Source organism: Nycticebus coucang, chromosome 9 (assembly GCF_027406575.1).
Source record: "Nycticebus coucang isolate mNycCou1 chromosome 9, mNycCou1.pri, whole genome shotgun sequence".
NCBI lineage: Eukaryota > Metazoa > Chordata > Mammalia > Primates > Lorisidae > Nycticebus > Nycticebus coucang.
The window spans coordinates 42628630-42656289 of record NC_069788.1 but is presented as its reverse complement, the minus strand read 5'-3'; the positions used below and the strand labels follow the sequence as shown (position 1 = coordinate 42656289).

Sequence of the window (27660 nt, the reverse complement as noted above, 5' to 3'; positions counted from 1 at the left end):
TGAGTCACCTGTTACTAGGTTACTGGGAGAAACAGTTGTGTACAAGCATCTCAGGGACTTCCCTCTGTGAGGTGACACATCCCATCCCTGGGGGGAAAATGTGACCAAAGCCAATAGATTCCCTACTCTCACAAGCTAGGTCTCCTAAGAATAGGCAGAGCGACACTTCAGGGAACACTGACAGAACTCAAAACACTCGTAAGTTTTGGCTGTTTACAGACCCCAAGGTTGGGCAGAAATAAAGTCTGCCCCTTCTGTGGTAACCATATGGCCACCACACCAAATGACTCTTATATAACTTAAAAGATATGTCACCATCAAATGTAGCTGAGATGACAAGGGTTTGGGTGAAACACTTTCTGAAAGGGCTATCTCCCTGGTCTGTGCACTGGTTGTTGCTCTGAGAAGTGGCACCCCAGCCTCATTATCCAGGGTCTCCCCTTCAAACCTGACCTACACCAATCCCTGGCTCCTACCATCTCCAGGCTAGGCAGCCCTGAGCCCTGTTGCTCACAGTCCCTTGTCACACCAACAGGAAGGGCTGAGAAACACTCTGCAGATCATTTATTTTAAGCTCACAAAAATAAGACTCCCCACAAATTTCCAAATCACCACCGATACGTTTATTTGAGGGAGACAGGGTCAAATCTTACCATGAACTTTTAAACTGGGCAGGACTAGAGACACTGATCACCTAACCTCTCAGTATTCACGAATGCACAGGTAACCAGATCCTGCACATGAGGCATCACCATTAAACAGAAGAGCATTAGATGAGGGAGACACATTCTGAGTAGTCACATGATTTCCCATTCCGAAGAAAGTGCTGCCCTCCTATCAGAAATGTAGTGTTGAAAAAAACGAAGGCAGAATCTAGCATTAGCCTTCCGGTGCAGGCCTAGACATGATGGTGGCCTCATGACGGGGGGAACCATGTCCTATTTACAAAGCAGGAGAGTGATGCTCCCAGCTGAGCTGCAGGATGGGAGCTACACTGCCTCAAGGGGTGGGGTGTGGGGTAGGATCTGACTCATTAGCCTTTCCCCATCCAACCTGGGCCTCCCCACAACCCATTCTTTGGACCCCTGCATAAAGCAGACTCAGCAAATCTGGGAAGTAAGAGGATTCTGCCCTAATTCCCCACCCTCACCCCACATTCCCCAGTCTGACAGGTGGCCCATTCCACTGGGCATAGCCTCACCACAGCCCAATGCCATATCTGGATAGACACATGGCAAATATGGAAACCAAAGCCCAGGTGGGCTGGAGCACATCTACGTGTTGCTGGATTGGTTGTCTTGCAGGTGACCCAAGGTATCAGGCCTCATCCAGGTTGACACAGCATATTTTTTGTTAGATGATTCAGGTTACTCCAGGGCAAAGCATGATCCTGATGACACTCGGCGGAAAAGCAGGCTGGAGCCTCGGAAAAGCTGGCCCTGGATGGGAAAAAACAGTAGGGCCAGTGAAAGGGGAGGCCATGCTTCCCCAAAATCCCCCAAGAGAAAGGCCAGCATGAGGCAAAGAAGGGTCCAGGGACTCAAAGACCCAGGATCTGGGATGAAGGGGCTAGGCATGTACCCCTGGAAGGCCAAGGTCAGAATCTGCCTGTGCTAAAGCAGAAGGCAATGGTTCATCTCGTGCTCTAGGGTGTCTCATGTCTGTGGCTACTTAGTAGGAAACCCCCAAAGAGGAGAACCATTGCTCTCTGGTTTCATAGCCAAGTGGTCTGGGACTCCTCTAACACCCATGGGGAGGACATGATGCAGAGACTGCCCAGGGCTGCTGGGAAGAACTGTGTCTGTCTCTTCCTCCCTGCTTCCCTTCCATCCCTCTCTCCTCAACCTCAAGGCCAGAAAGCACCTTGGCGCCTCCCCAGACCACTGCTTATTTTACTACAAGGCAAACCAAGGCTGAGAAAAAGCAAGACTCTGCCCTTGGACCCCAACCACTGGGCCCAAAAGCTCCAGCCAGCAACAGGTGGCTTTAGTAGAACATGACAACCCAAGGCTGACACTGCTGCTAGGTCCTCACATGGCCCAGCTCCACTGACAGGCTCTGCTGGGCCCGGAGATGTCCTGCAAGAGGGAGGGGTTGGCCTCTAACCACCCCTAACACCCTACCAACCCAGGAATTTAGCTGAACTATCTTAGTTCTCACACTGTCAGCCCATGTTATTGGAAGACTAAGAAATTCTTGGGCTTTACCACTCCTATCCTCACTTATCCTCATCTTAAGAGTCTTTAAGACTTAAGAAGGAGATCTTGTCTGACGTATAATTTTTTTTTTTTTTTTTGCAGTTTTTGGCCGGGGCTAGCTTTGAACCCGCACCTCTGGTATATGGGGCTGGTGCCCTACTCCTTTGAGCCACAGGCGCTGCCCTGATGTATAATTTTTATATAAATCCAGACTTAGCCGCTTCAAATCCTTCCTGAAATAACGTAAGATGAAAGCTTACCACACCTGGCTAATTTTTTCTCTTTTTTGCAGAGCAGGGATTTTACTCTTTCTCAGGCAGTCTTAAACTCCTGGCCTCAAGCGACCTCCTGTCTCAGTGTCCAAACGTGCTAGGATTATAGGCATGAGCCACCGCGTTGGCCCCCCCAAATTTAATTTACCATAAATGCCTTATACCAAGTGCCTGTATTTTCTTTATCCACCCTACTCACATTAGATTCATGAAACCCCTTATCTTTCCATGCAATGTAGAGTCCACAAAACAATTTCATCTGATGGATTTGGCAAAAAAAAACAGGAAAAGCCCCAGTCCCTCCTAAAGCTTGTTTACCTGCATACTCAGGTACTTCCAGCAGTGAATCCAGGATTTGAACACTGGGGAGTAAGGGGGGAGCCCAGCCTGCAGCCTGCCCAGGAAGAACACATGTTAGAGGGAGAGAACAGTGGGAGAAAAGGTCAGTCAGGGTACAGGAGCCCGCAACAAGCAATAGCTTGCAGCTGCTACCCACCTACATCCCGAAACTACAGATTTACCCCCTAAAGGGGTTGGTGAATCCCAGAGGAAGGCAGGATATGTAGCAGCCAGGCCTATACAGAGATCCCGGAGGAAGGGCTCCGTGTGGTCCCCCCAGCAGCCTTAGTAGGGTGTCAAGTAGCAGGGTGCACACCTACCCACAGTTGTTCACAGCCATGAGATCACCGACCAGCAGGAAGGGATAAGTCAGCATACTCACTGCGATCTGAAACCCAGAGACCTGAGTGCTAGGGACCCTACCAGAGCCCGAGGAGCAGAGACACCCGGCACTAACCCCCTGCTACGAGCCATCACCAGGGCTGGCCTCCTAGGCCCCACCTAGGTCCATAGGGCAGTGGAAAGAGTAGCTGGTTCAACTCACCCCCATCACAAACTTGGTGTAGCTCCGGATGGCAAGAGCCTGGCTGAACTGTGGAGACAGAGAGGAAGGGCAATTTGCCATAGGCACCTCAGGACACAGATTTCAGACCCACAGCCCCTTCACGTCACCCTCCACATCCCCGACACTCAGCTTCTCACATGCACACAAGCACACACTCCCTTTCCTCCAGGGCCTACCAGCTGCTCCATGGCCTTGGATTCAGGGTTAAGAAAGACCTGGGAGGTAGGAGTGGGGTCAAAAGACTGACAGGAGAGCATGAAGGAGGCCAGGCGAGCAGGATCAGACTGTGAGCCTGCGGGCTTAGCCTGTATCTGCCTGATTAACATTGGGGCCTGGCACATATTCAGTGCCCAGAGAATGCTTCCTGATGAGAAAGACACCCACCCTGATGCCCACAGACAGAGTCCCTGGCCTGTGGTACAAGGCATGGGAGAAACTCAGGCTTACTGCTGCCCCTACCTTATAACACTTTTGCCCCCTTCACACCCCAACTCCTGAAAAAATATATATATATATATTTTTTCGAGACAGAGTTTGACTTCGTCGCCCCGGGTAGAGTGTCGTGGCGTCACAACAACTTCAAACTACTGGGCTCAAGCAATTCACTTGTCTCAGCCTCCACAGTAGCTGGCACTATAGGCGCCTGCCACAACGCCCGGCTGTTTAGAGACGAGGTCTCGCTTTTGCTCAGACTGGTCTTGAACCCATGAGCTCAAGCTATCCACTCGCCTTGGCCTCTCAGAGTACTAGGATTACAGGCGTCAGCTACCACACCAGCCCAACTCCTGAAATTCTACTTTGCCCAGCAAATAGCCCCTAGTGAGGAAAGGTGACTACCCATCCCTCAGCTTCTTGTGGAGTGGCCATCCCAGTGGATGGAGCTCTGGCAGGCCAGCAGCCTCATCTCAGCCTTTAAGCCACATACAGGAAAGCACTGGAAAAATGTCATTGACTGCTGCTGTGGCTGACACAAGCACAGGCTCCGGATCAGACAGCAGCCCACTGAGACTGGGGAGACCAGCCAGCTGCATGTTCCCTGCCCACCTCCTGGCCCCCAATCACCCTAGCTGTCTCAACCTTGCTCTGCATGTGACAACAGCAGCTCATCTGGCCCTAGGACCCTGAGAAGGGGCAGAGCTGCAGGTATGTACCCCTGTAACTACAAATGGGATGGCTTCCATGCAGCCACTTTAATTTGCTTACATTGAAAGGCTAGTGAAGACTCACCTACCCAACTCGAACGGTTGGTCTCTCTGGGAGCAGAGACTGTCACTCAGGACAGGGCATTCCTCACCATACATACATGTACCCAAACCCATCCTAGCCCCAGAGTCGCTAGCCTGGAACCCAGACACAGATACATGTAGACTGCGAACCCCGTCCTGGCTCAGGTGATTCTGGCAGGCAGGTCCCAGGGCCCTCGCCTATCCTCCCAGCTTAACAATCAGTGCTGTTAGAGGAATCCCCACCCCTGCTCCCTAACTCTCACCTTGGTTCAGGCAGAACCGGCAATTTGTCAGGTACCCAGATGTTTTTCTTCAACCAGCACCTTGTAGAAGAACTAAGCCTTCCGTCTGACCTGACCCTCTAAGAGATCTGTGCATACTACCCTGTGTAGATAACAGCTAACAAAACAGGAGGGTGAGCCTGGCTGACCTGAAAACACTCAAAGGGGAAGCACCTTCATCCTGACCCGGGAAAGACGTAGTTCCAGCCCTGTCACTTTTAGCTGAAGGACTCTGGAGAGCCAATTTAGTCTCTCACCGGCTTTAATCTCTGTTCACAGGACATTATACTTCCCCTGTTTCCTTCACAACTACAGTGCCACCAGGATCCAAGGTCACAATGTTCACAAAGGGTTTTGAAAAGTGTAGGACATGATGCAAATATCAAAGGATTATTGCAATTAGTTGGTCTGTCTTCTGATTTCCTGGGCCCTAGTTGGGTCACTGTCTTAAAGTAGCCTCTGGACAAGTTGGGGTCTGTTTCTAAAGCTGTCCAAGGACAAACATTCCATAAATTCCTGTCTGGGTACCAATCTCATCTCTTGAGGCTATTCTCCCCGAAAACAAAGCTGACTTCAGGGACAACAGAGGTCCTCTCTTGCCCTCAGGACCTGGTGCTCAGAATCCCAGAGTCTTCGAATCTGCCCCAGACCCTGGGCATCAGCAGTACACGGAAAGAAGGACAAGTCCTTGTTCCAACCAACCTGGGAACCTGGATTCTGGTCGTTTCCCAGCCCCCCTGGGGTGTCACTCACGCTGTCATCCACCAGGTAGGCATTGATGAAGTGGGCCAGCAGGTTACAGCCCCATAAGAAAACCACATCGCCCAGGAGGTGAGGGATTAAGCCGCTAAAAAACAAGGTGAGCGAATATGAGCTGAAGAGGGAGGAGGAATAGTACCTGGGGGCTCCACACCCAGGAAGCAGGCAAGGATGTTCCAAAACTTAAAATCTCAGCATATCCCACCGCACAGACTCAGGAAGGGAAGCTGCAGGACTATGCCCACCAGGGAAGCGGTGTTCCTTGGCCCGTGGGGAGGTGCTATATGTATGCTGCAAATTAGTTACGGTCTCACAAGCAGTTTTCAAACCACAGAAACCAGGCATCAAGATATGAATATTGCCAAATCTGGCATTTTCAGATGCCAGAGCTGGTTGAGATTATGAAAGAGTGCCTACATGTTGATAATCTTCTACTGGCCAACTTTCACAAAACAAATTGCTCTACTTGTTTTCTCATTTGTGTGGGCATTTAATTGTTTATATATTGGTTTCATATGAGTATTAGGTACACTGGATGTAACTATAACTTGAACTTTACTTTGGAAGTGAGAACAACATAACCTAAAAATTTGTACTGGCATATTAATTTGAAATAGGAAAACCAAAACCAAAACATAGCTCAATGCATCTGTTCTCTTCACCCCTGGAATATTTCACTGAAGAAAGCATTTTCAAGGAGGGCTAACTTTTCTTTTTTCTATTATTTTTTTGAGACAGTCTCACTTTGTTGCCCCTAGTAGAGTGATGTGGCGTCATAGCTCATAGCAACCTCAGACTCCTGGGCTCAAGTGATTCTCTTGCCTCAGCTTCCCCAGAAGCTAGGATTATAGGTACCTGCAACAACACCAGACTATTTTTAGAGGTGGGGTCTCACTCTAGCTCAGGCTTAAGGAAGGCTAACTTTTAACAGCTTTTCTAAACTGATAAGGAAGATTTTCTAAGACACAGTGCTAAAGGCAAAAAGCCAGTCTGAGATCAGCAGTGCTGAGTGCTACTTCTGTTTTGTTGTTGTTGTTGTTTTTAATTGAGTGTACAAAGAATTAGGTTACAACGTTTGTATTTGTTAGGTTAAAGTCCCTCTTATAAGTGTGTCCCACCCCCTAAGAGGTGTGCCATCCACCCTAACATTGTGGCCATTAAGTGGGAGCACACCCATCCTCCTCCCTCCTCCCTGATCCCTTGTTCTCCCACCTTCCTGGAATTGATTCGAGTTTTTCTCTTATGTGGGTGTGTAATACCCTGTTTTCCCGAAAATAAGACATCCTCCGAAAATAAGACCTACTTACAGGAAAGATAAGACGTCCCCTGAAAATAAGACCAGCGCATCTTTGGGAGCACACCTTAAAATAAGACACTGTCTTATTTTCGGGAAAACAGGGTAGATCATCTACTGGCTTCACATTAGAATTGAGTACATTGGATTCTTGCTTCTCCATTCTTGTGATACTTTACTAAGAAGAATGTGTTCCACCTCCACCTAGGTTAATACAAAAGATGTAAAGTCTCCATCTTTTTAATGGCTAAATAGTATTCCATGGTATACATATGAACACAGATTGTTAATCCATTCCTGGGTTGGTGGGCATTTAGGTTGTTTCCACTTGTGTTTTATTGATTGATTATTTTTTTACTCTGTTGTTCGGGGTAGAGTGCCCTGGCATCATAGCTCAGAGCAACCTCAAACTCTTGGGCTTGAACAATGCTCTTGCCTTAGCCTCCCTAGTAGCTGGGACTATAGGTGTGCACCACCACAATACCTGGCCAGTTTTAATAGAGATGGGGTCTCACTCTTCCTCAGGCTGGTCTTGAACTCTTGAGCTGAAGCAATCCACCTACCTCAGCCTCCCAGAGTGTTGATATTACAGGCATGAGCCACCACACCTGGCCTCTTGTGTTTTTTAGACATGTTTTCTTATTTAGCTATGGAGTACCTTGGGAGGCTCTCCAAGAGAAAAATGGCTGTCTCTTGGAAGAAGAAGCAGAATTATTTTTAACTTTTTAAAAACTTATTATAAAAATGTTTGAAAAGTTCAAAAGAATATATGTAACACATTTATGAAGAATATTAGTACAATGAACCTATGAATGCATATCCAGTCTTGCTGCCTCCCCGTGCAGATTAACCATGCACTATACCTACTGGTGCTGAGTATTTTAACATGTATATCATCTGTTCCAAAATAATGTGGGGAAAGAGAACCCAAAGGGTAAGCATCTGCTGTGTGGGAATCCTACTCATGCTGAAACAGAACTACCCAGTTTGAAAAATGCCAGAGGTGGTAACAAGTAATGTTTCAAGATGTGATGTCCCAGGTACATGGGAAAATATTTATTCAAAGTATTTATGTGTGTATTCACACAGGCACGTATAGAAATCAGAGTTTCTCGATCTTGGTACCATCAACATTTAGGCCTGAATAATTCTTTGTTGTGGGCCTGTTTTGTGTATTATAGTATGTCTATTTATTTGAGACAGAGTTTCACTTTCTCACCGTGGGTAGAGTGCCGTAGCATCATAGCTCATAGCAACCTCGAACTCTTGGCTCAAGTGATCCTCTTGCCTAGCTTTTCATTTTTTTAGTAGAGATGGGGTCTTGCTCTTGCTCAGGCTGGTCTCAAACTCACGCGCACTCCCAGAGTGCTAGGATTACAGGTGTGAGCCACTGCGCCTGGCTGAGCCTATTGTAGCATGTTTAGCAGCATCTCTGGTCTCCATCCACTAGATGCCAGTTGTGACAAGGATGTATCCAGACATGCCAATGTTCCCTAGGGAACAAAGTCAACTCCTTTTGAGAACCATATACACACACCTTCATATGGTAGTTTGTTGGTTTAACAAAAGACCATAAATAAAAACTATTGGCAAATTGGAAAACCACACTATAGACTTATTAACATGGGGACCAATATCTAGTATATTAAGTACATAATGGCACGTATGACACTGTCCAGACCAGTGATTTTCAATCAATATGCTATGAAAAATTTTAAGATTATTAATTAATTTATTTCCAAAAGAAGTTCAAAGCATAGTAAATGTATTCTTTTTTTTACTCTTTTTTGATCAACATAATTAAAGTGTTTTACAAGAGTTTTTTTTTTTTTTTTTTTGTAGAGACAGAATCTCATTATGTCACCCTCCATAGACTGCCGTGGCATCACACAGCTCACAGCAACTTCCAACTCCTGGGCTTAGGCGATTCTCTTGCCTCAGCCTCCTGAGTAGCTGGGACTACAGGAGTCTGACACAATACCTGGCTATTTTTTTGTTGCAGTTTGGCCGGGACTGGGTTTGAACCCGCCACCCTCGGCATATGGGGCCGGTGTACTACCCACTGAGCCACAGGTGCCGCCTGTTTCACAGGAGTTTAACTATAGGTTCAAGTGTGCTATGAGATAGAAAAGGTTGAACACTGGTCTAGACCTTTAAAGGGCACATAATTGGCTAGGTACAGTAGCTCATGCCTGTAGTCCCAGCACTTCGAGAGACTGAGGCAGGAGGACTGCTTAAGGCCAGGAGTTCAAGACCAGCCTGGGCAACAATAGTGAGTCCTCATTTCTACAACAACAACAACAAAAAAAAAAATTAAAAAGTTAGTTGGATGTCATGGTATGTGCCTATACTCCTAGCTACTTGAGAGGCTAAGCTGGAGGACTGCGTAAGCCTGGGAATTTGAGGGATCTATGATGACACCACTATACTCCAGCATGGGCAATAGAGTGAGGCTCTGTCTCCAAAAAACCACACTTGTTAAGCCTGGCTTCTGAGTTGTCTAATGTTTTTTCTTTCTAAACCAATCTTTTCAGCATGAGCTCTCTCTTCTTTTTTTTTTTTTGTTTTGAGACAGAATCTCACTTTGTCACCCTCAGTAGAGTGCTATGGCATCACAGCTCACAGCAACCTCAAACTCTTGGACTCAAGTGATTCTCTTGTGTCAGCCTCCCAAGTAGCTGGGACTACAGGTGCCCACCACAAAACCTGGCTATTTTTAAGAGATGGGGGTCTCACCCTGGCTCAGGCTGGCCTCAAATCTGTGGTCTCAATCCACCCACCTCAGCAGCCCAGAGTGCTAGGATTACAGACATGAGCCACCGAGTCCTGGCCCTTGTTTTTTTTTTTTTTTTTCTTTGAAACAGAGTCTCACTTTGTCATCCTCAGTGGGGTGCTGTGGCTCACAGTAACCTCAAACTCTTGGGCTCAGGCGATTCTCTTGCCTCAGCCTCCCAAGTAGCTGGGACTACAGGAGCCCACCACAACGCCCAGCTATTTTTTTTGTTGCAGTTGTCATTGTTATTTAGCTGGCCCGGGCTGGGTTCAAATCCGCCACCCTTGGTGCATGTGGCCAGCACTATAACCACTGTGCTACGGGGACTAAGCCTTTTTTTTTTTTTTTTTTTTGAGACAGAGTCTCACTTTATGGCCCTCGGCAGAGTGCCGTGGCCTCACACAGCTCACAGCAACCTCCAACTCCTGGGCTTAAGCGATTCTCTTGCCTCAGCCTCCCAAGCAGCTGGGACTACAGGCGCCCGCCACAACGCCCGGCTATTTCTTGGTTGCAGTTTGGCCGGGGCCGGGCTTGAACCCTCCACCCTCGGTATATGGGGCCGGCGCCCTACCGACTGAGCCACAGGCGCCGCCCCTAAGCCTTTTTTTTTGATACAGAGTCTCACTCTGTCACCCCGGGTAGAGTATCGTGGCATCACAGCTCACAGCAAGCTCAATGTCTTGGGCTCAAGCAATCCACTCACCTCAGCCTCCCTGAGTGCTAGGATTATAGGCGTGAGCCACTGCACCTGTAAGCTGGATATGGGAAAACAAAGAGTGCAAGGGGTTTGTGGTCCCGGGGAGACCATGTGTCCTGCCAAAGGAGTAGCCCCTGGGCTCTAGGCAATGGCTACTCTATAGAACACCAGTCCAGCAGGGCCAGATTTTCTGACTTTTCATGAGAAGCCAGAAATACGAATTTATATGTGAAGTAGCTTAAATGTTAACAATAAATTTGTCAGAAATACTATGTCAAGCAGAATCCATTAGCTGGAATCAGCCTGCGAGCTTCCCGAACTCAACTTGCAGCTCATGAAGACTGGCTCTACACTCTCCCCTAGCCCCAGGGGAGAGGGTTGGGGCCTGGTCAGTTCATTTCCCAGGGTGCTGGACAAACAGTTCCATTTTTATGTGAGCTATGGCCTGAAAAGAACTAGGTAGCTTTGGTCATGATGGTCTGTAGCTCAGTCAGGCTCGGAACTCTGTGGAGCTGGACTATAGCTACTCAGACTCGGGCAGAGCCCTGTGGTTGGTCTGAGGTCAGCAGCTGTGGCCTGAGAGGTGGAGGACACACCAGTTAGTGGAGCCACGTCTTGTGTCCAGTTATGGGGTGTATAAACTCACGTACACGAAGAATCCCAGCAGACCCTCCTCTTTGAAAATCTTCCCAATGGAGCTCAGCACACCACTGTGAAGGAGGCAAGACCTAGGTTACCTGGTCACCAAGCAGAAGCCCAACCCCTGGTATAGAGCAGAGCCCACAAGCCCTGCTCAGATCCAGCCAGTCCTGGCCAGGATGTGGACAGTTACTCAGAACATTCCGAGTACAAAAGAACACAGAGCTCTTGTTTCCGGTAGGAGGAGTCTATACAGTTCATGGAGTGGAGAAAACCATCAACCCATAGGGGCAGAGGACCTAACAATCCTCTGCTGCTCTTTTATGGGATCTAGAATTCAGGAACAAACCTCCTGGCTTAGGCCCTACTCCTACCTAGGTACAGTGCTTATCGCTGGGTTATACCACCTGCTGGCAGAAGAGCCTGCATGCTCACCCAAAGCTGAGAATAGGACGGGGTGGTGAGTGCAAAAAATCATCTGTCCGGAGGGCAGAGAAGGAACACAGGACCCTGCAGCCTATTAAAACAGGATGGGCTGTGGTGTCCAAGGTATGAAATGCTAAGGAGGTACGGTCACAACCTCTGTGACCCAGGGCTATAATACCAACTCCAAAGCCTAAATAGAGGCTCTTAAACTTTTAGAGCCTAAATAGAGGCTCACTCTAAGAAGCATGGCTCGGCCCCCTGAGGTTCTGAGCTAGATTAATCCCTCCTGGTCCTGTGTATCAACCTCCTACTTCAGATGGGATATAACAGGCCAATTTTCCACTACTGGAACCCAAAATGAGGCACCAGCACTGTGGTGGCCAAGCTTTCTGTGGTAGAGACCTCATAGGACACATGCAGAAAACAACCCCAGGAAATGAGAATCTTACACAGGAAGGGTAACTCTGGCATGTTCCTCTGCCACATGCTTTTAGGACCCGCCTCCCATCCTGCACTGGGCCTCAGCACGGCAGGGAAGGCCTAAGTGCCCTGGGAAGGGACTGTGTCAAAACATGCCCCCAGCACCCGCTCAGGGGCATGCACAGAAGATCTAGGTAAATGGTGAACAATTAAAGGGATAAGCCATAATCCCACAGGGTGGATAGCTTCTTCATAAAGGATGAAAAGAGTTATGAACCAAGTTCTCTGACAGCTGGAGAAATTGTTAGAGCATAACCTCAGGTGTCCAGGAGGGGAGCTCAGCTGAGTACTAACTGGCAGAATCAGCCCTGGTGCCAGAACACCTAATCTAAGCTGACTCCAGTCCCATTTGCCCCTTTGTAACACATCTAGGGAAGACACTGGCAAGAGACAGAGAAGAGAAAACGCCCCTGGACAGACCATAGAAGCCACTAACTACCACATTCTCAGAAGGCAGGCGGCAGGCGGCAGGCTAGGCTATCACACAGAACTAGGGCAGAAAAGTACAGCAACTGAGTGCAGTAGGGCCTGTCCTGGCAGACCCTGAAGGAGAAGAAGGCCATCCTGTCAGTTCAAACAGAATTACTCACCTATATTTAGCCTCCCTTCCCACAAACTGGACCATGCAGCGCATTGAGATAACTGGAGAGAAAAGAAAACACAGGTGGCCAAAGCCTGTAATAATACCACTACTACAGTAGGGTGCCCAGTGCAGAGTGCCACTGAACAGCGTGGCCTTGGTCAGAGTGCAGAAGGGAAGGAGGGCCTCTGGGATGCCCTGTCACACCCATGACAACAATGTCCAATTTTTTCCTGCTTTGGAAATTCCATCTCCCTTTGGAAAAGACTTGGGGCCGATCTCTCCTCAGTGGGGTTCCACTGGAATACTCCCCACCTCACTGCCACTTCCCAGTTGTTCTACCCCTGCCTATCAACAATCCACAAGGGGTGGCCCCACATCCCAGCCACACTGGACCTCTGGCTTCACTGCAGTGTCCCACAGGGTGACTTACCATGCAGGGGATGGGCCAGCATGCGGGACACACACTGCATCATCATCTCATAGGAGGTCTGGAAGAGAGCAGAGGGCAGAGGCGCAGGTGGGCCTGTCTCCGGAATTGGCACTTGCAGGGAGGTACAAGTTCTCATGGCAGAAAACTGAGATCCCACGTCCTTCACGTGGGGTCAGTCCACAAGCATGGCTCCACTTGGTGCCCACAGGTACTGCCAGGTCCCAGGCTAGGCCCAGAGGCAGCTGAGAAGGCTTTCTGGGGTTCCCTGCAGTGTCCAGGCTTGGGCTCCTTCCAGGTGCCATCCCACCCATGCACATAGAACCCAACTCTTACTCTTCAATGACCCGTCCAGCTCAGGTGTGAGAAATAGTCCAGTTCCCTTCCTAGCACCTGTCCTGCTCCAACTCTACATACCCACCTCCTTCACTACTTTCTTCAGAGAAGTCTTCATATCATCCTTGTTGGAAACCTGCTCAATCTCATCTGGAGGAAAAACCTGAAACAAAAAGCAGCAAAGTGCAGCTATGCCTCTTAATATAACTCTTAAGGGACATAACAGGAACCAGTCTCTAATATTTTCTCTGCAGCGTCCACTAGCTGGGCCTCCCTCAGGTAACCCCTAAGTTTGGAGTTTGGAGAAAAAGACACTGTCTGGTGTCACAGCTGTGGGTAAGTGGGAGGTCTGTGGGGTGGGAGCCCTTCCTCGGTGCCTGAGTGGAGCTCCACCAGCCGAGGTAAGGGGGAGTGGGACCAGTGCACGTGTGCTGCTTCTGGGGGTGGCCGGGAGCATGGGGGAACTCAGCCAACTGCTCCTGACTCTGTCCTAGGCTTACCTTCTTCATACTGCCCCGGGTCACAGTGGAGAGGGCGTTGGACATCAGTCGGGGGCTTAAGCCTCGGAAAAGCCCTATTTTACCATCCACTTGCACAATGTACTTGGCTATAAGAAAACAGAAGTGGCGGAGTCATGCCCGGCCCAGTGGCACCCACTCCTGTGTCACATACACACCCAGACCAGATGCAGCTTATCCCTGAAGTCAGTGACAAGTACAGACACAGAAGGGAACATGATCCAGGACCTGGAAGCAGTCAGGCCCTAATCCCCAAATGTCTTCTAACTTGCTTCTTTTTGTAAAGCCCTCAAGATGTATTTTTGATGAACAAGTTCATAGATTTTATTTTTTTAGCTTTACTACTTGGCAAACAGCTATGATTTATCAACTCAGCAACTTAAGTGCTGCAACCCAGAAAAACAATTCTGTTACTTAAATATTATGATTTTCTCAGGGAAAAGCAAAAAAGAAAGAGAGAGTGCCCACAGGCAATGCTGAAGCCTGCAACCTAAGGGGGAAGGAAAAGGGGAAGGAAGGGCTCCCCAAAGACAAGCTTAGCAATGTCCCCCGAACACCCCAGGACAATCCCACCCTGCCCCTGTACTGCACTCAGGACACCACTTGGCACCTGGTGGCATTTATTAGTCAAAGGAAAAACAAGTAAGTCTGTGGAGAAGTAACTAAAACCAGTGAACAATTCTATAGAAAAACTTCAAAACCGTCAGGGAAGCTAGACCTACCTGTATGGGTTAGTGGCTTTTCACTAGGGCCTAACTTTCTAAGGATGATATTTCATTGTTTTTTTATCAACTTTTAAAACATGGTCAAAAGGCAGTGTATTTTTGTAAACCTGTGTGCCTGGAAGCTAGCAGAATATTCTCTTAGACAACATACTCCCCTTTAGGCCCGTGACTATAGCTCTCTTCCACCTCACAGAGGCAGGAACAGCCAACCTGTCTGCCAGCCCAGCAATTCAATGTCATGGCTAACACTGGCTTTCTCTGGGCCAAGTACCTGTTATTTATATATGTGGCTTCCTGAGATAAGGTTGGAAAGGGAGGAGTAGTAGAAGGGGAGGGGAGGGGACGCTTGGTGACATGGCAAGATGTCCCACTTCATAGAGTGAACAGGCAGAGGAAGGTTTGTTTTGGGAGGCGAGATCCTTGTCAAGAAGAGGGAGCTCGTCAGAAAGTCTTAGCGCATGATCTTGAGCAAAACACCTACCTCCTTTCTATCTGATTTGCCCGTCAGTAGGAAAGGAAGGACACTTACTTCTCCCCATCTTAGAGATGAATTAATGAACAGGTGAGAGCAGAGAAAGGTACGTCAAAATGCATAGAGGCCTCTGTGGGCCTAAAGGGCCCCAGGACTGGCCAAGGGCTCCGTCATTCAGGGTCTAACTGCACTGCCTAGAAACCCTCTGAGGAGTTCTTTCCTTTATACCAGAGCATGTCACAACAGCTGTGGTGCTTTCCACCATGACATGGGGAGGAGAAGACACTGTCTAGATGGTACTAGCTAGACAGACTGGAGAGTAGGTATGATGTCTGGAAATGCCCAACAAGACATCTGCTCACATCTGCACTGAGACATTTAGATAAACAAGGCCAGAGGGCCACCTCAGCACCCTGCTCATCCTTACAAGAGGCAGTAAGATGGGGGTTAAGCCTCTCGATCTGGGATCCCTTTGGGAACAGCTGTGTGACATGAATAGAGATGATCTGGATTCTAACCTTACATCTCCATGACACGGCACACACAGCCAGACGCAGAGAAGCCACAATGAAGGGTGCTGGCAGCCCTCCATCCTGGCTGCCACACATCCAGCGCCATCTCTGAATACCGGCTCCACTGTACAACTCCTACTTCTGAGTTCCCCTCCCTACACTGACAACTTTAAAACGACACATTCTGCCTGGACCTAGACTCTGCACTCAATGACACAGGGACAAAACTGGAAGAGAAATATGACATCTGGTTCTGTCAACAGTCTGTGAGTGGAAATAGGTGACAGAGAGGCCAAGCCCTAAGTTATTCAGCAGAAAGATTTTCAGAGGACAGTCTGTACTAACCATTAACAGGAAAGAGTATTGGTGTAAGAAACATTAGAGGATTAGCCTGGGATGGAACACTGGCTGTGAAGGTGGAGAAAAAGGGCACATTTAAAGAAGGCCTCTAACTAGCCAGGTGTTGTGGTGGGCACCTGTGATCCCAGCTACTCAGGAGGCTGAGACAAGAGGATTGCCTAAGCCCAAAAGTGTGAGGTTGCTGTGAACTAGGACACCATGGCATTCTACCCACGGCAACAGAGTAAGAATCTGTCTCATCTTCACATCTTTTATGTTTACCTGAATGGAGATGGAACATATTCTTCTTAGTAAAGCATCTCCAGAACGAAAAAAAAGGCATCCAATGTACTCAATACTACTATGAAATCAATATATAATCACTTGCACATTCATATGAATGGTAAAACTAACTATAGTCCAGAAAGTAGAAGGGGGGGGGATGTGGGAGAATAGAGGGAATTTGGGGGGAACCTCACTAATGTGCGTGATGCAATGGTACATTTCAAAACTATTAAGAAAAGAGTGTAGGGCGGCACCTGTGGCTCAGTGAGTAGGGTGCCGGCCCCATATGCCGAGGGTGGCGGGTTCAAACCCAGCCCCGGCCAAACTGCAACAAAAAAACAGCCGGGCGTTGTGGCGGGCGCCTGTAGTCCCAGCTACTCAGAAGGCTGAGGCAAGAGAATCGCGTAAGCCCAAGAGAGGTTGCTGTGAGCCGTGTAATGCCACAGCACTCTACCGAGGGCGGTACAGTGAAACTCTGTCTGTACAAAAAAAAAAAAAGAAAAGAGTGTAATTGTGATGGATGTGTTAATCAGTTCAACGTAAGCATTTCACATTGTGTATCAAATCAGTACACTGAACCCCATAAATGCATCAATGTATACAGCTATGATTTAATAAAAACAAGCAAAAAAAAATCTGTCTCAATAAATAAAAAAAAAAGAAAAAAAATCTGTCTCAAAAAAAACCAAAACATTAACAACAACAAAAAAAAAAAAGAAAGAAAAGAAAGCATCCAGCTGGGCATCACGGTGTGTGTCTATAGGCACAGCTACTCAAGAGACTGAGGCAGAAGGGCTCAAGCCCGGAAGTTTGAGGCTGCACAGGGCTGTGATCAGGCCACTGCACTCCAGCCTAGGTGGATAGAGCAAGACCCTGTCTTTAAAAAACAAAAACAAACAAACAAAAAATAAAGAAGGCCTCCATCACAGTCACCTGCTAAAGGCAGGGATGGGGAGAGAGACAGCAATCGTGGATGTGAGGACATAATAAGACCTCTGCCAGCTGGGCCAGGCATGAGCAGCAGAGGCAGCAAGGCGGGTTTCTTGGTGGATAGATGGGGAGCTTGTATGAGGGGCCTGGGCTCGAAGAAGCTGAACAGACTAGGAGTGCAGCAGGGCCAGGGCAGGTAAGTGGCTAGTTAGGGGCACATAGAGGCGGTGCTACAACCCCCTGCAAACCATTCTATGACCAGTATGGAAGAGCCAGAGGGGGCAGGTACCACTGCCTGGGGAATGCAGGGTAAATAGAACGAGCAGGTGGGAAGAAATAGAAGATTGTGGGGGGGCTCCTGATGGAGTGGCAGGAAAGCAGAACAGCTGGTAACAGGGCCGACTGCTCAGAAGGCAAAAGGAAACTGCCCCACCCCTACTTCCAGGCTGGGATGGCTTATTGCAGACCTGCCCCTCTGTCAGATACCGATCTGTCCCCTCCTGCAGCCTGGGTTGGTGGATGGCAGCTGCAGGCAGAGGAACTAGACCAAAGCTGTAGTGTTCACTCATTCCTGCCCCAACACCCTGACACCTCCAACCACACTCTTAAATCCCCTCCTCTCTGCCAGCTCCCACTCTGGGTGCCACGCTGCATGGCAGGTTCCCCAGGGCTAGCTGGGCCTGCTCCTCACTGCAGCCCTCTCTTTTGTCAGCCTGGGCCTTCCTAAAAGGGAAGCACACTCACCGTAGGTGAAGAAACTCGGCAGATAGAGGACCTTCCTCCCCAGCACATTGGTCCCAAGGGTGGGGGGCATTGGCTCATGACCCACCTTCAGATTAACAAAGACAAAGGAAGATCAGATTCCACTGGTGATTCAGTCCCACCGCTCCTCCTCTTTCCCAGGCCTCTTCGCCCACAAATTCTAAGTCTGTTACTGTTAATGTTTCCACATCAAATACACCAGAAATCTCATCAATGTCTTTAACATCAGTGTGCATAATTTCTCCATGAACAGAAATGTCTACCCCCAGATAATACCCCCACCCCAATCCAAATCACACCCACTCCCCAACATTCTTACCTTCACATCCCAGGTATGTCCAATGTAGAAGGACCCATTTCCATATACTTCAAACCCTACTGTTATCTTAGAATTAATCTCAGTTAACTTTATTATAATTTCAATTCCAAATGTGGAATCATCAAAACACATCATACCCAAATCTCAGTCCCAAACTTCAGACACCTCAGCCCTAGTCACCCTTTCCAAAGTTCATCTCAAACTCAAATTCCTTACCTAATCTCCCACAGGCCCCTCCGCATCTACATCCTCAAGCTTAGCAAACTATTAGCTCAAATCACAGCCATTCCTCAAGCAAACCCTCAACTGTGTTCTAATCTCAACCATTCCATATTCCTGTGACAGGATGCTCCCCTGATTTCTGCAAGGCCATTATAATTCCTGCTGTACAGATGCTTATTATAATTTAAGTATCTATTAAACACATGGGCCAGAGAAGACCAAGCCATTCTTATCTCTGTGAGGAAGTGGGGTCTCTGCAGAGGGGTGAGGCATATTTGTTGTGCTGCCAATTAATGTGGAGAGACCAGCGCCTAGGTGGGGAGGGAGAAAGCCCCTCCCTTAGCAGAGGGCCAGGACACCAGCTCTGTGCCCTCCAAATGGGCCAGCTGGGTTCAGGGAACAGAAGAGCAGCTTCCTTGGATGTGGAAGAGGAGGGGGCCTGCAGCTGCAGTTGGAGGGGAAATGGCAGGTTAGGATGCTCTGCTTTATAAACTAGATGAGGTACACTTACATTGCTTTTCTGTCAATTAAGTGCTATTGAAAGTTCAGGCTGTCTCTTCTGGATATGATTCTGGGAGGTATTGACAGATTCTTCTTTTTTTTTTTGAGACAAAGTCTCACTTTGTTGCCCTCGGTAGGGTGCAGTGGCCATAATAGCTCACAGTAACCTCAAACTCTTGAGCTCAAGCGATCCCCTTGTCTCAGCCTACTGAGTAGCTGGGACTACAGGCACCTGCCATAATGCCTGGCTATTTTTTAGAGATGGGGTCTCATTTTTGCTCAGGCTGGTCTAGAACTCCTGAGATCAGGTGATCCACTCACTTTGGCCTCCCAGAGTGCTGGGATTACAGACATGAGACTCTATGCCCAGCCTGGCATAACAGATTTTGTTTTGTTTTGTTTTTGGCCAAGGTGGGTTTGAACCCGCCACCTCCATATATGGGGCCGGCACCCTACTCCTTGAGCCATAGGCACCGCCCAACAGATTCTTAATTATAAATTTAAAAACCTCTCTATGATGGGGACTGTCTTTTTTTTTTTTTTTTGTAGAGACAGAGTCTCACTTTACCACCCTTGGTAGAGTGCCATGACGTCACAGGACTCACAACAACCTCCAGCTCTTGGGCTTCAGCGATTCCCCTGCCTCAGCCTCCCAACAGCTGGGACTACAGGAGCCCACCACAACGCCCGGCTATTTTTTGGTTGCAGTTCAGCAGGGGCTGGGTTTGAACCTGCCACCCTCGGTATATGGGGCTGGTGCCCTACTTACTGAGCCACAGGCGCCACCCGGGACTGTCTTTTTTAAAAAAGTTCTGGCAGAGGCAGGTATGGGGTGAGTCAGACGGGTTAAAAACTTGAAGGGAAACCAAGTGAAATTTTGTTTTGATTTTGTTCTCTTAAATATAGGTGACATTACCTTTCTACTTTCCACTTCAGGTGTCAGCTACTGCTCTTTTGCTGTCATACTCAGTCTAGTCACTCTAATTTGAGAATCCCACTGATTCCTCCTGAAAACTGTGTCCTTCTGTCCCACACCCCATGGCTCCCAAATCTGTTGAATCTATTTTCTTAAACTCTACTCAGGTTATCAAAGGCACACCGGCCATAACTCAGCCCCATTCCCCTCATCTCTGTTTTAATTATTTGTTCCTAACTCATGCTCCCCCAATTCTATCCTTTTATCTGTTAACCCTGACCTAACCATAGCTAATGCCCTTTATCAGATACTGGCAGGGCCAGTCCATCACCTTCAAGTCTCCAATTCTCAAACCTGACACCCATATGCCCCCATCTAAGGCATTCTTACTTAATCTAGAAGACCCCAAATCTGTTACTCTACTCCTGCCATACCCACTCATGGTAATCTGCCTTTTTGCAAGATGTTACTGATTCCCAAGTTATATCTAAGATCTCACTCCAAATTATGTTACAAGCAGCACCAGCTGGGTTCAAATCAGAAAGGCCACCTCTGCCACCCTAACTGGGCTCATCCATTCTCACCCAACCATCTACCCTTTGTCTCCCTCATTCTCCAATTTCCTTTCCAAACTACCCTTATTTCAATTTTGTTTTCAAACCGATAAACCAAATCCACCATCATCCAAATGATGAAGTCACTCCCCCATTTCTCTCACACTGAGCCCACCCGTTCCTTGGTCCAGCATCCTCCAATCCACATACTCTTCCAACTGCCACCCTAAAATCCGAACCCTCACCCATCAGCTTCCAGTACCCTTCATGTCTAAGGTACCACCAATTCCAAAGCACCAATTTTTCTCACCAATTTTACTTTAAACACACCCCAGTCCTGTTAAGAAAAACAGCCTTTACTCTAAAATCACAACCAAAGGCCAGTCTTGGTCTTCACCTTCTCCCATCAACCACTTTCAAGTCTCAGTCACAATTAAGGTCTAGTCAGGCACCTTAATGACCCTGATTGAGTCTACTCATTCCTTGTCATATTTGCCATCAAATCTAAAAATCTATCAGCCCCATTCCTCAGAGGCCATGTATCAATTACTCCCATTCTCAAGGGCCTCTCATTTCAACTATTTCCCATTCTCTGGATCCTACTGTAAGGATGGTACAATCTGATATCCACTTTCCTCAAATCTAGGAATTGTGTATGAGTCTTTATCTCAATCTTTGCCTCCCACTCCCCACTCTTCTAAACTGGAAAACTCTGGCCTACACTTCAGATATCAGTCTATGCCTGATGGCCGCCCCCATCAAAACTATGCCTATCTCAGTCACACCCACCTAGTTCTGGCAAATGCACACCTCTCTCAAGGAGCACACTTCATCTGTACAGCACTGCTGGTCACTACCAAATACGCCGAGAGCATTCCAGAGACACCCCCACCTGGTTCTCAATTTCTGCTAGTCCCTACCTATCTTGCCACCTTATATTTCTACAGCCCCTTCTGCCCAATTCCAATATTCCCATGTCCCTTCTCATCACCCTGGTCACACTGCGATTCCTGTCTTCTTGTCTCCCGACCCCAAGTAAGACTTCATTTCTCCTGGAAAAGCGGCATTCTTCCTCCTAAAAGCCTCCTCCTCGCTCCCCTTTCCAGACACATTGCTGCCACTCCCTTCCCCCCATAGAGTGGCTCAGTCTCTTCCCCTCCCCCCAAATGCGTCACCCCGTCCGTCCCCTCCTCCCACCAAATCTGTCGTCGCCATCAAATCCAGAGCCCCCATCTCTGGTAAACCAATAGCACTCCTCTGCCAAATGCCTTTTGCCTTAGCACTCTCCTACCAAATTCCGTCACCATTAAATCCAACACTCTGTCCGCTCCGCCCCAAGTCTGAAGCCTTCTTCAATTTTTGGCCCGGGCGCCTACTCTTTTGTGCCCCCCTCAAGACGCTTAAAATCCATCGATCCCGAACACCTGTTCTCTTCTATCCCAAATGTGTGCTCGTCACCTTCTAAACACTTTACGTTGGCCTCCTCTCCCCCAATTCTGTTGCTTCTTCCCTCACCCCAAACCCACTTCCCTGCTCTATTCCACCGCTCCCACTATTTATCTCCCAAACCCATCTCTCCAGCCCATCACCCCCTACGCCCCCCAAGTCACGAATTGCTTCCACCCTCTCCCAAATCTGTTGCTGCAACCCCCTCGTACCCCTCAGACTCCCTTCGATCCCCCCAAGCCACTGTCCCCTCCCCTCTCCCCAAATCCGTCGCCATTTACTCCTCCGCCCCAATCCTCCTCCAGATCCTGGCCTGTCACCTTCATATCAGACTCTCATTTCCATGTAGCACCCCTAGTCCCCCACCTGGATGAGCAGCTTCACGTAGAGCAGCGGATGGCTGAGCGCCGTCACACCCGCGCCCAGGGCCACGAAAAGAGCCTCAGTAGTCGGGGCGTTGTCCCCGGAGCCCAGACCACCGGACGCGCTGTCCATCCTGCGGGCCGAGGGCTGCGCCGCCGGCCGAGGGTGGCGTGGATGTGCACGGTGCGCAGGAGGCGGATCGCGAGCTCGGGCCTCGACTCCCGCCGCCGCTCCGCCGCGAGCACCAGCTCCAGCTCCCGCTCCCGCCATCCCCGCGGCTCCGCCGCGAGCCCCGAGCGCCACTTCCGGGTCCGAGGCCCCCTTGGCGCCGGGCGGCGAGGTCACTCCCCGTCACGTGACGGAGGAAACCACGCCCCGTGGGCGTCAGGGGGCGGTGCCGGGACGCTCAGCTAGAGACCGCGGGGGAGCGCTGCAGCGCGGCGCCGCGGGAGGTACGCCCCGGAAGTGGCTGTCAGATGGGTTAGGGCCTGGGTGCGGTGGTCGCGGGTAGTCGGATCCCGGGGCTCGCGAGTTGTGGAGCTCCTGAGTGCGGCGGGGCGGGATTCAACGACTTGCGCAAGTTTAAGTCGCCAATATGGTCTGAAGTGCTTCCAAGCCCCCTCCGGGGTTCGGGAGTTTTCTCTGCAATTCTGGGTCCAACCCTCTGCCGCCAGATACCAGATACCTGCGAGGAACTGCGCAAGCCGGAGGACTCCAGCCTCTTTTCTTTACCACTTTGCTGTCCCCTCTGCCAGGAATGCCCTCCCCACCGGGCCACAACCAGAGGTCGCCTCAGCGACTGTTCCCGCCCCAGCTGTTGAGCCTTTGCGCACCTCCCTTAAGCCCCCGTCATAAAATTTGTTTTGTGCTAGGGAGAGTGAGTATTTTAATGTCCTCCAGTGGGAACACACGCGGGCCCTGTGCTCAGCACCTATAGTTAACTCTCAATTAATAGAAGTAAGTAATAACTAGCCCTTAAATTGCGGTTACTATGTGCCAGGGACTTTTAGAGTGCTTTACGTTAGCTCAAGTATAATCCTCACAATAACCTGTGAGGAACAGCAAGTGCTCTGTTAAACGTGGGACCTGCGTGGGGGTTCTCAGTAGACATTGCTGCTTGAACGGATCCTAGAGTCTGCAAGGACGAAACAGTGGGGGAACCTGGTCCCCTTGCCTGTGCTTATCCTGTTGCCAGTTCATTGTGAGCATGTGTTTAGCTAGACTACTCCCTTCCAGTCACTTTTATTATTAGTGTAGGTTTCCTCCAGTATCCTCTCTGACTCCCTTTCTGTTTTACCCCCTATGTAACTACCTGCCCGGTTTTCCACTACTGACAACAGACACCTTATACTTCCCACATTCAAAACACACCAGTCTCTCTTTCTCCCTCTCCTGCCGGGCCTGTCCGGGTGAAATCACTTGCGGAACTTCTTACTAGCGGTTCTCAACTTGTCGGTATCGACCCACAGAAACTGTATTAAAGGGCCGTGGCATTAGGAAGGTTGAAAACCACTGCTAGGCCTTTCAGCTTGCTGTGCTCCTCAAATACAACTCTCATCAAACCTCCCACCCTCAATCAGGATTGCTTTGAATGGCTTCGTTTTGATTTAGTTTTCTCCATAGGGACCTTAAAGTCAAGTTCACAGTGCCACTCTAACTTTTCACCCAGAAGAGGTCATAGGTTTCCAACTTGGGGGTAGGGAGGGATGGTGTACTTCCCCTTCCTTCTGGAACTTCCTCACACAAATCCTTTCCTTTTCTGGGATTTTCCTCCCCATTTTTCTCCAGCTGTCTGTTTTTTCTTCTGAACTTGTCCCAGGAGCCCAGGGGCCCTTTATGCTGCTTTACATGGTTACCTAACATTTTTTGTGTGCTATATTTGGTCCTTTCAGATTGTGGTTGAGCAGCTACATGTAAAGCGGTTACATTATTTTGTTTTGTATTATCTTGTATCTTCCACAGCACCAAATACAGGGATATACATACAGTAAATGTTCAGTAAATTGTTTCTAAGTGATTGAACAATTTTCCCAAGCAAAGATATTAAAGGAAAAATCGATCAGTTAAACCAATTTTACCCCTAGGGTACCACGCAGAAGCAAATGTAAAACTGGAGTTCCTCCAAAATCTCTCATTTCTCTAGAAACAGCCTACATGGTGAAGGAAACATTGAATTGGAGTCAAAGGAGGCTAGCTCCGAATCCTGGCACTACTGCTCCCAGCTACGTGGATCTGAAAGCCTCTTTAAACTTCTCATTCCACAGATGTACAATAAGACAAAGTTAGGGAATATGATACCACTCAATACATGCTGCCTAAAAGGCTAAAATGTTGCCAGAACAAAGATGAGGGAAGAGCCTCATCTTTGGATTTGAGAAGTTCCTCCATGGATTGCTTTGAATATTTTCCTTACCTCCCATCACTCCCTTCTTTGAGGCTAGTTCTTCACTTGTACAACACAACTCGTTTCTGCACAAAGCAGGTTGTGGGCATGGGACCACTTCTATCCAAACAGTAATAGGAGCATCTTACTAGCTAGCGACATCCCCAGAGTTTCTGCCCTAGGGAACACTCTGAATTCAGGGAGCAGAGAACTATGCTGACATACAACCACTCAATTCAGAAAACACCTCTCATCAGGGTTGTCCTAAAAGAAGGAATGTTTTGGTCATCTCAGGAATTGGCATATCATGCAGGTCACTAAAAGTGTAGTGCGTAAGAAGTTGCAAAACCTCCTTGGGGAAACACGGAAGACAACTTTGGAACTGAGTGGCCCCAGGCTTTGGGATGAAACTTACAAGAGAAAAGAGGGAAGTGGGGGGCTCTAAACTCTGGGGAGACTTGGTACATCATCGAGTCCTATACTGCCCCCAAATCAGAAAGCATCAAATGCCTCGTTTGCATTCTGCTCTATCATTCTCCTCTTGGTGGAGGAAGACAAGTCCACAAAATCTCCACAAGAGATTTATCTTGTGACCCAGTGTCTGTCCCAAGGGGTGGGTAGAAGTTTTCTCCAGCAGCAATTGGTAAAAATCCAATTTAATGGACCATTCCCTCCATTTGGGGTGAGTTTCAGCGTTAAGATTGTATCAGGACTGTTCATTCCAAGGGAGACTACTCAGCAATAAAAATGGTATGGGCAAGGATGAGTCTAAAAAACATTATTCTGAGTGAAATAATCCAGACACAAAAGAATACCTGCTGTGCGACTCCATTTATATATAAAGTTCCAAGACAGGCAAAATTATCAGAATAAAAATTAGTGGTTGCTTATGGTGGAAGATTAGCTGGAGAGAAGTGTAAGGAACATTCTAGTGGGATGTAAATGCTTTTCATCTTGATTGGGTTGGTGGTTACATGATGTTCAGTGGTTCTCAACCTTCCTAATGCCGCAACCCTTTAATACAGTTCCTCGTTGTTGTGGTGACTCCCAACCATAAAATTACTATTATTTTTGTTGCTACTTCAGGTGTTGCTACTTCATAACTGAAATATGTGTTTTCCAATGGTCTTAGGCAACCCCTGTGAAAGGGTCATTTGACCCCCAAAGGGGTCGCAACCGGCAGGTTGAGAACTGATTGTATGTCATAGTGAAAGCTCATCAGATAGTACTGTTAGAATCTCAGCATCTTTTGTATGAATGTTATCCCTTAATTAAGGAAAATATTTCAACACTTGGTCCTATTAGTGAGATGTCTAGGGTATTACAGAGAAGGGGCTGTCAAAATGTCCACTGCACACATTCATATGAATTCCTATGTAAATAGGAAAATGAAGTTACTCTCTTCTCCATAGCTTCCCCACCACTCCTTGGCAAAGTCTGAATCCTTATAGCAGTGATATTCTGGTAAACATTTAACAATTCACTCTTTAGGGAGAAAAGAAGTTTTAGTTTATATCACTTGCAGATTCATGTGGTGTAAATACTCACACTGCAGCTGATTTCAGGCTGCTAATGTAACATCACAGACCATGGAACTGGGGAGAGATGAGCACAATTGACTTTATAAGCCAGTATGAACAAACTCCAGCACATCACTGTGACAAACCTTTGTTTCAGAAGTTCACGGATTCCCATCTCTTATCCCAGCTACTCAGGAGGCTGAGGCAAGAGAATCGCTTAAGCCCAGGAGTTTGAGGTTGCTATGAGCTGCGATGCTACAGAACTCTACCAAGGGCCATGAAGTGCGCTCTGTCTCAAAAAAATTAAATTAAAATTAAAATATTTTAGCATAAAAAAAAGTTCACAGATTCTTGGCAGAGCCAAGGAAGGAGCCATTAAACAGTGTGTGCAAATAGCCATTTATATTAGTGCAAGTGTTAAGGATGATGGAAAGGAACTGACACTCCTCTAAAATACTGACCCCACTATGAGAGGCCTTGTAACATATGGCAGTTTGGGAGCTGTCTGAGGTTAGCAACCTATTGGCATAATCAGGATTTTTAAGTGAAAATACAGGTTACTTCATTTAAAATTGATGACTCTTAATTTCACTTGGGAAGAAACAAAGAAGAAAGTCTGGTACCACAGGGCCTGTATCCCCTCTTGGCCACAACAGAGTCAAAGCTGCCCCCATGAGAAGGGTGTGGATTCCCCACTCCCTAATATCCACATCTTAACAAGACACCTGCTGCAATTGGTTATGTAACCTGTGTAATTCTAGCCAGCATTTGAGTCTGTAAATCCTGCTTTAGACTGTGTCAACTCTTTTTTTTTTTTTTTTTTTTGTAGAGACAGAGTTTCACTTTATCACCCTCAGTAGAGTGCCATGGTGTCTCACAGCTCACAGAAACCTCCAACTCCTGGGCTTAGGCGATTCTCTTGCCTCAGCCTCCCAAGTAGCTGGGACCACAGGTGCCCGCCACAATGCCCAGTCATTTTTTTGTTGCAGTTTGGCCGGGGCCAAGTTTGAACCCACTACCCTCGGTATATGGGGCCAGCCCTACCCACTGAGCCACAGGTGCTGCTCAAGACTGTGACTCTTAAGAACGTGTGTGTGTGTGTGTGTGTGTGTGTGTGCACCAACAGTTAACCTCTGGGTGAGCTGAAGCATATCCCGCCCGCATGCATAATTCCCCCAGTTGGAGGAACCAGATTTGGCATCTTGGAATACTCAACCTCACTCAGAATGCTCAGTGGGACATAAGACACGAAGGGCCATCACCACCCAGGCAGGGCATTGCCGGGACTCCTGATTCCTAAAATCCCAACAAAGGAGTTTTCAAAAACATCCTAGCCTTCACCTTGGAGGATTAAGTAAGAATTTCTGAGGGTCTTAAGTTAAAATGTGTTAGCAAAGCTTTCCAGATGATTCCAACTGCAGGAAGATTGAGAACCACGGTTCTGAAGGAAAACAATGGGATGCTCAGAGGCAAGGAGAGGGGGTAGATGTCACTCAGGTGGGGGAGTCATAGAAACACAGAGATTAAGAGAGACAAAGAGAGATTAAAGAGACTTAGCTTCTTTTAAGGAAGGCACCATTTCAGGTGCATTTTCCTTG

General features: G+C 48.2%; 1 protein-coding gene across 2 annotated transcripts; it reads right to left on the bottom strand.

The window, feature by feature from the left end:
- Window positions 1-600: 600 nt before the first annotated feature.
- Window positions 601-22531, bottom strand: MTCH1 (mitochondrial carrier 1). 2 transcript variants are annotated; one of them, XM_053602493.1, is made up of 12 exons: window positions 22163-22531; window positions 17821-17905; window positions 13796-13902; window positions 13381-13458; window positions 12963-13020; window positions 12540-12591; window positions 11055-11114; window positions 5584-5728; window positions 3354-3401; window positions 3130-3197; window positions 2789-2864; window positions 601-1439 (listed from the first exon to the last, which is right to left on the bottom strand). In XM_053602493.1, the coding sequence occupies exons 1-12, from the start codon at window positions 22427-22429 to the stop codon at window positions 1368-1370; spliced, it is 1116 nt and encodes a 371-aa protein (XP_053458468.1). In that variant the 5' UTR covers window positions 22430-22531; the 3' UTR covers window positions 601-1367. The 2 variants fall into 2 exon arrangements, with proteins under 2 accessions (XP_053458468.1, XP_053458469.1); XM_053602494.1 differs by having other exon boundaries at window positions 5635-5728; window positions 22163-22429.
- Window positions 22532-27660: the final 5129 nt, after the last annotated feature.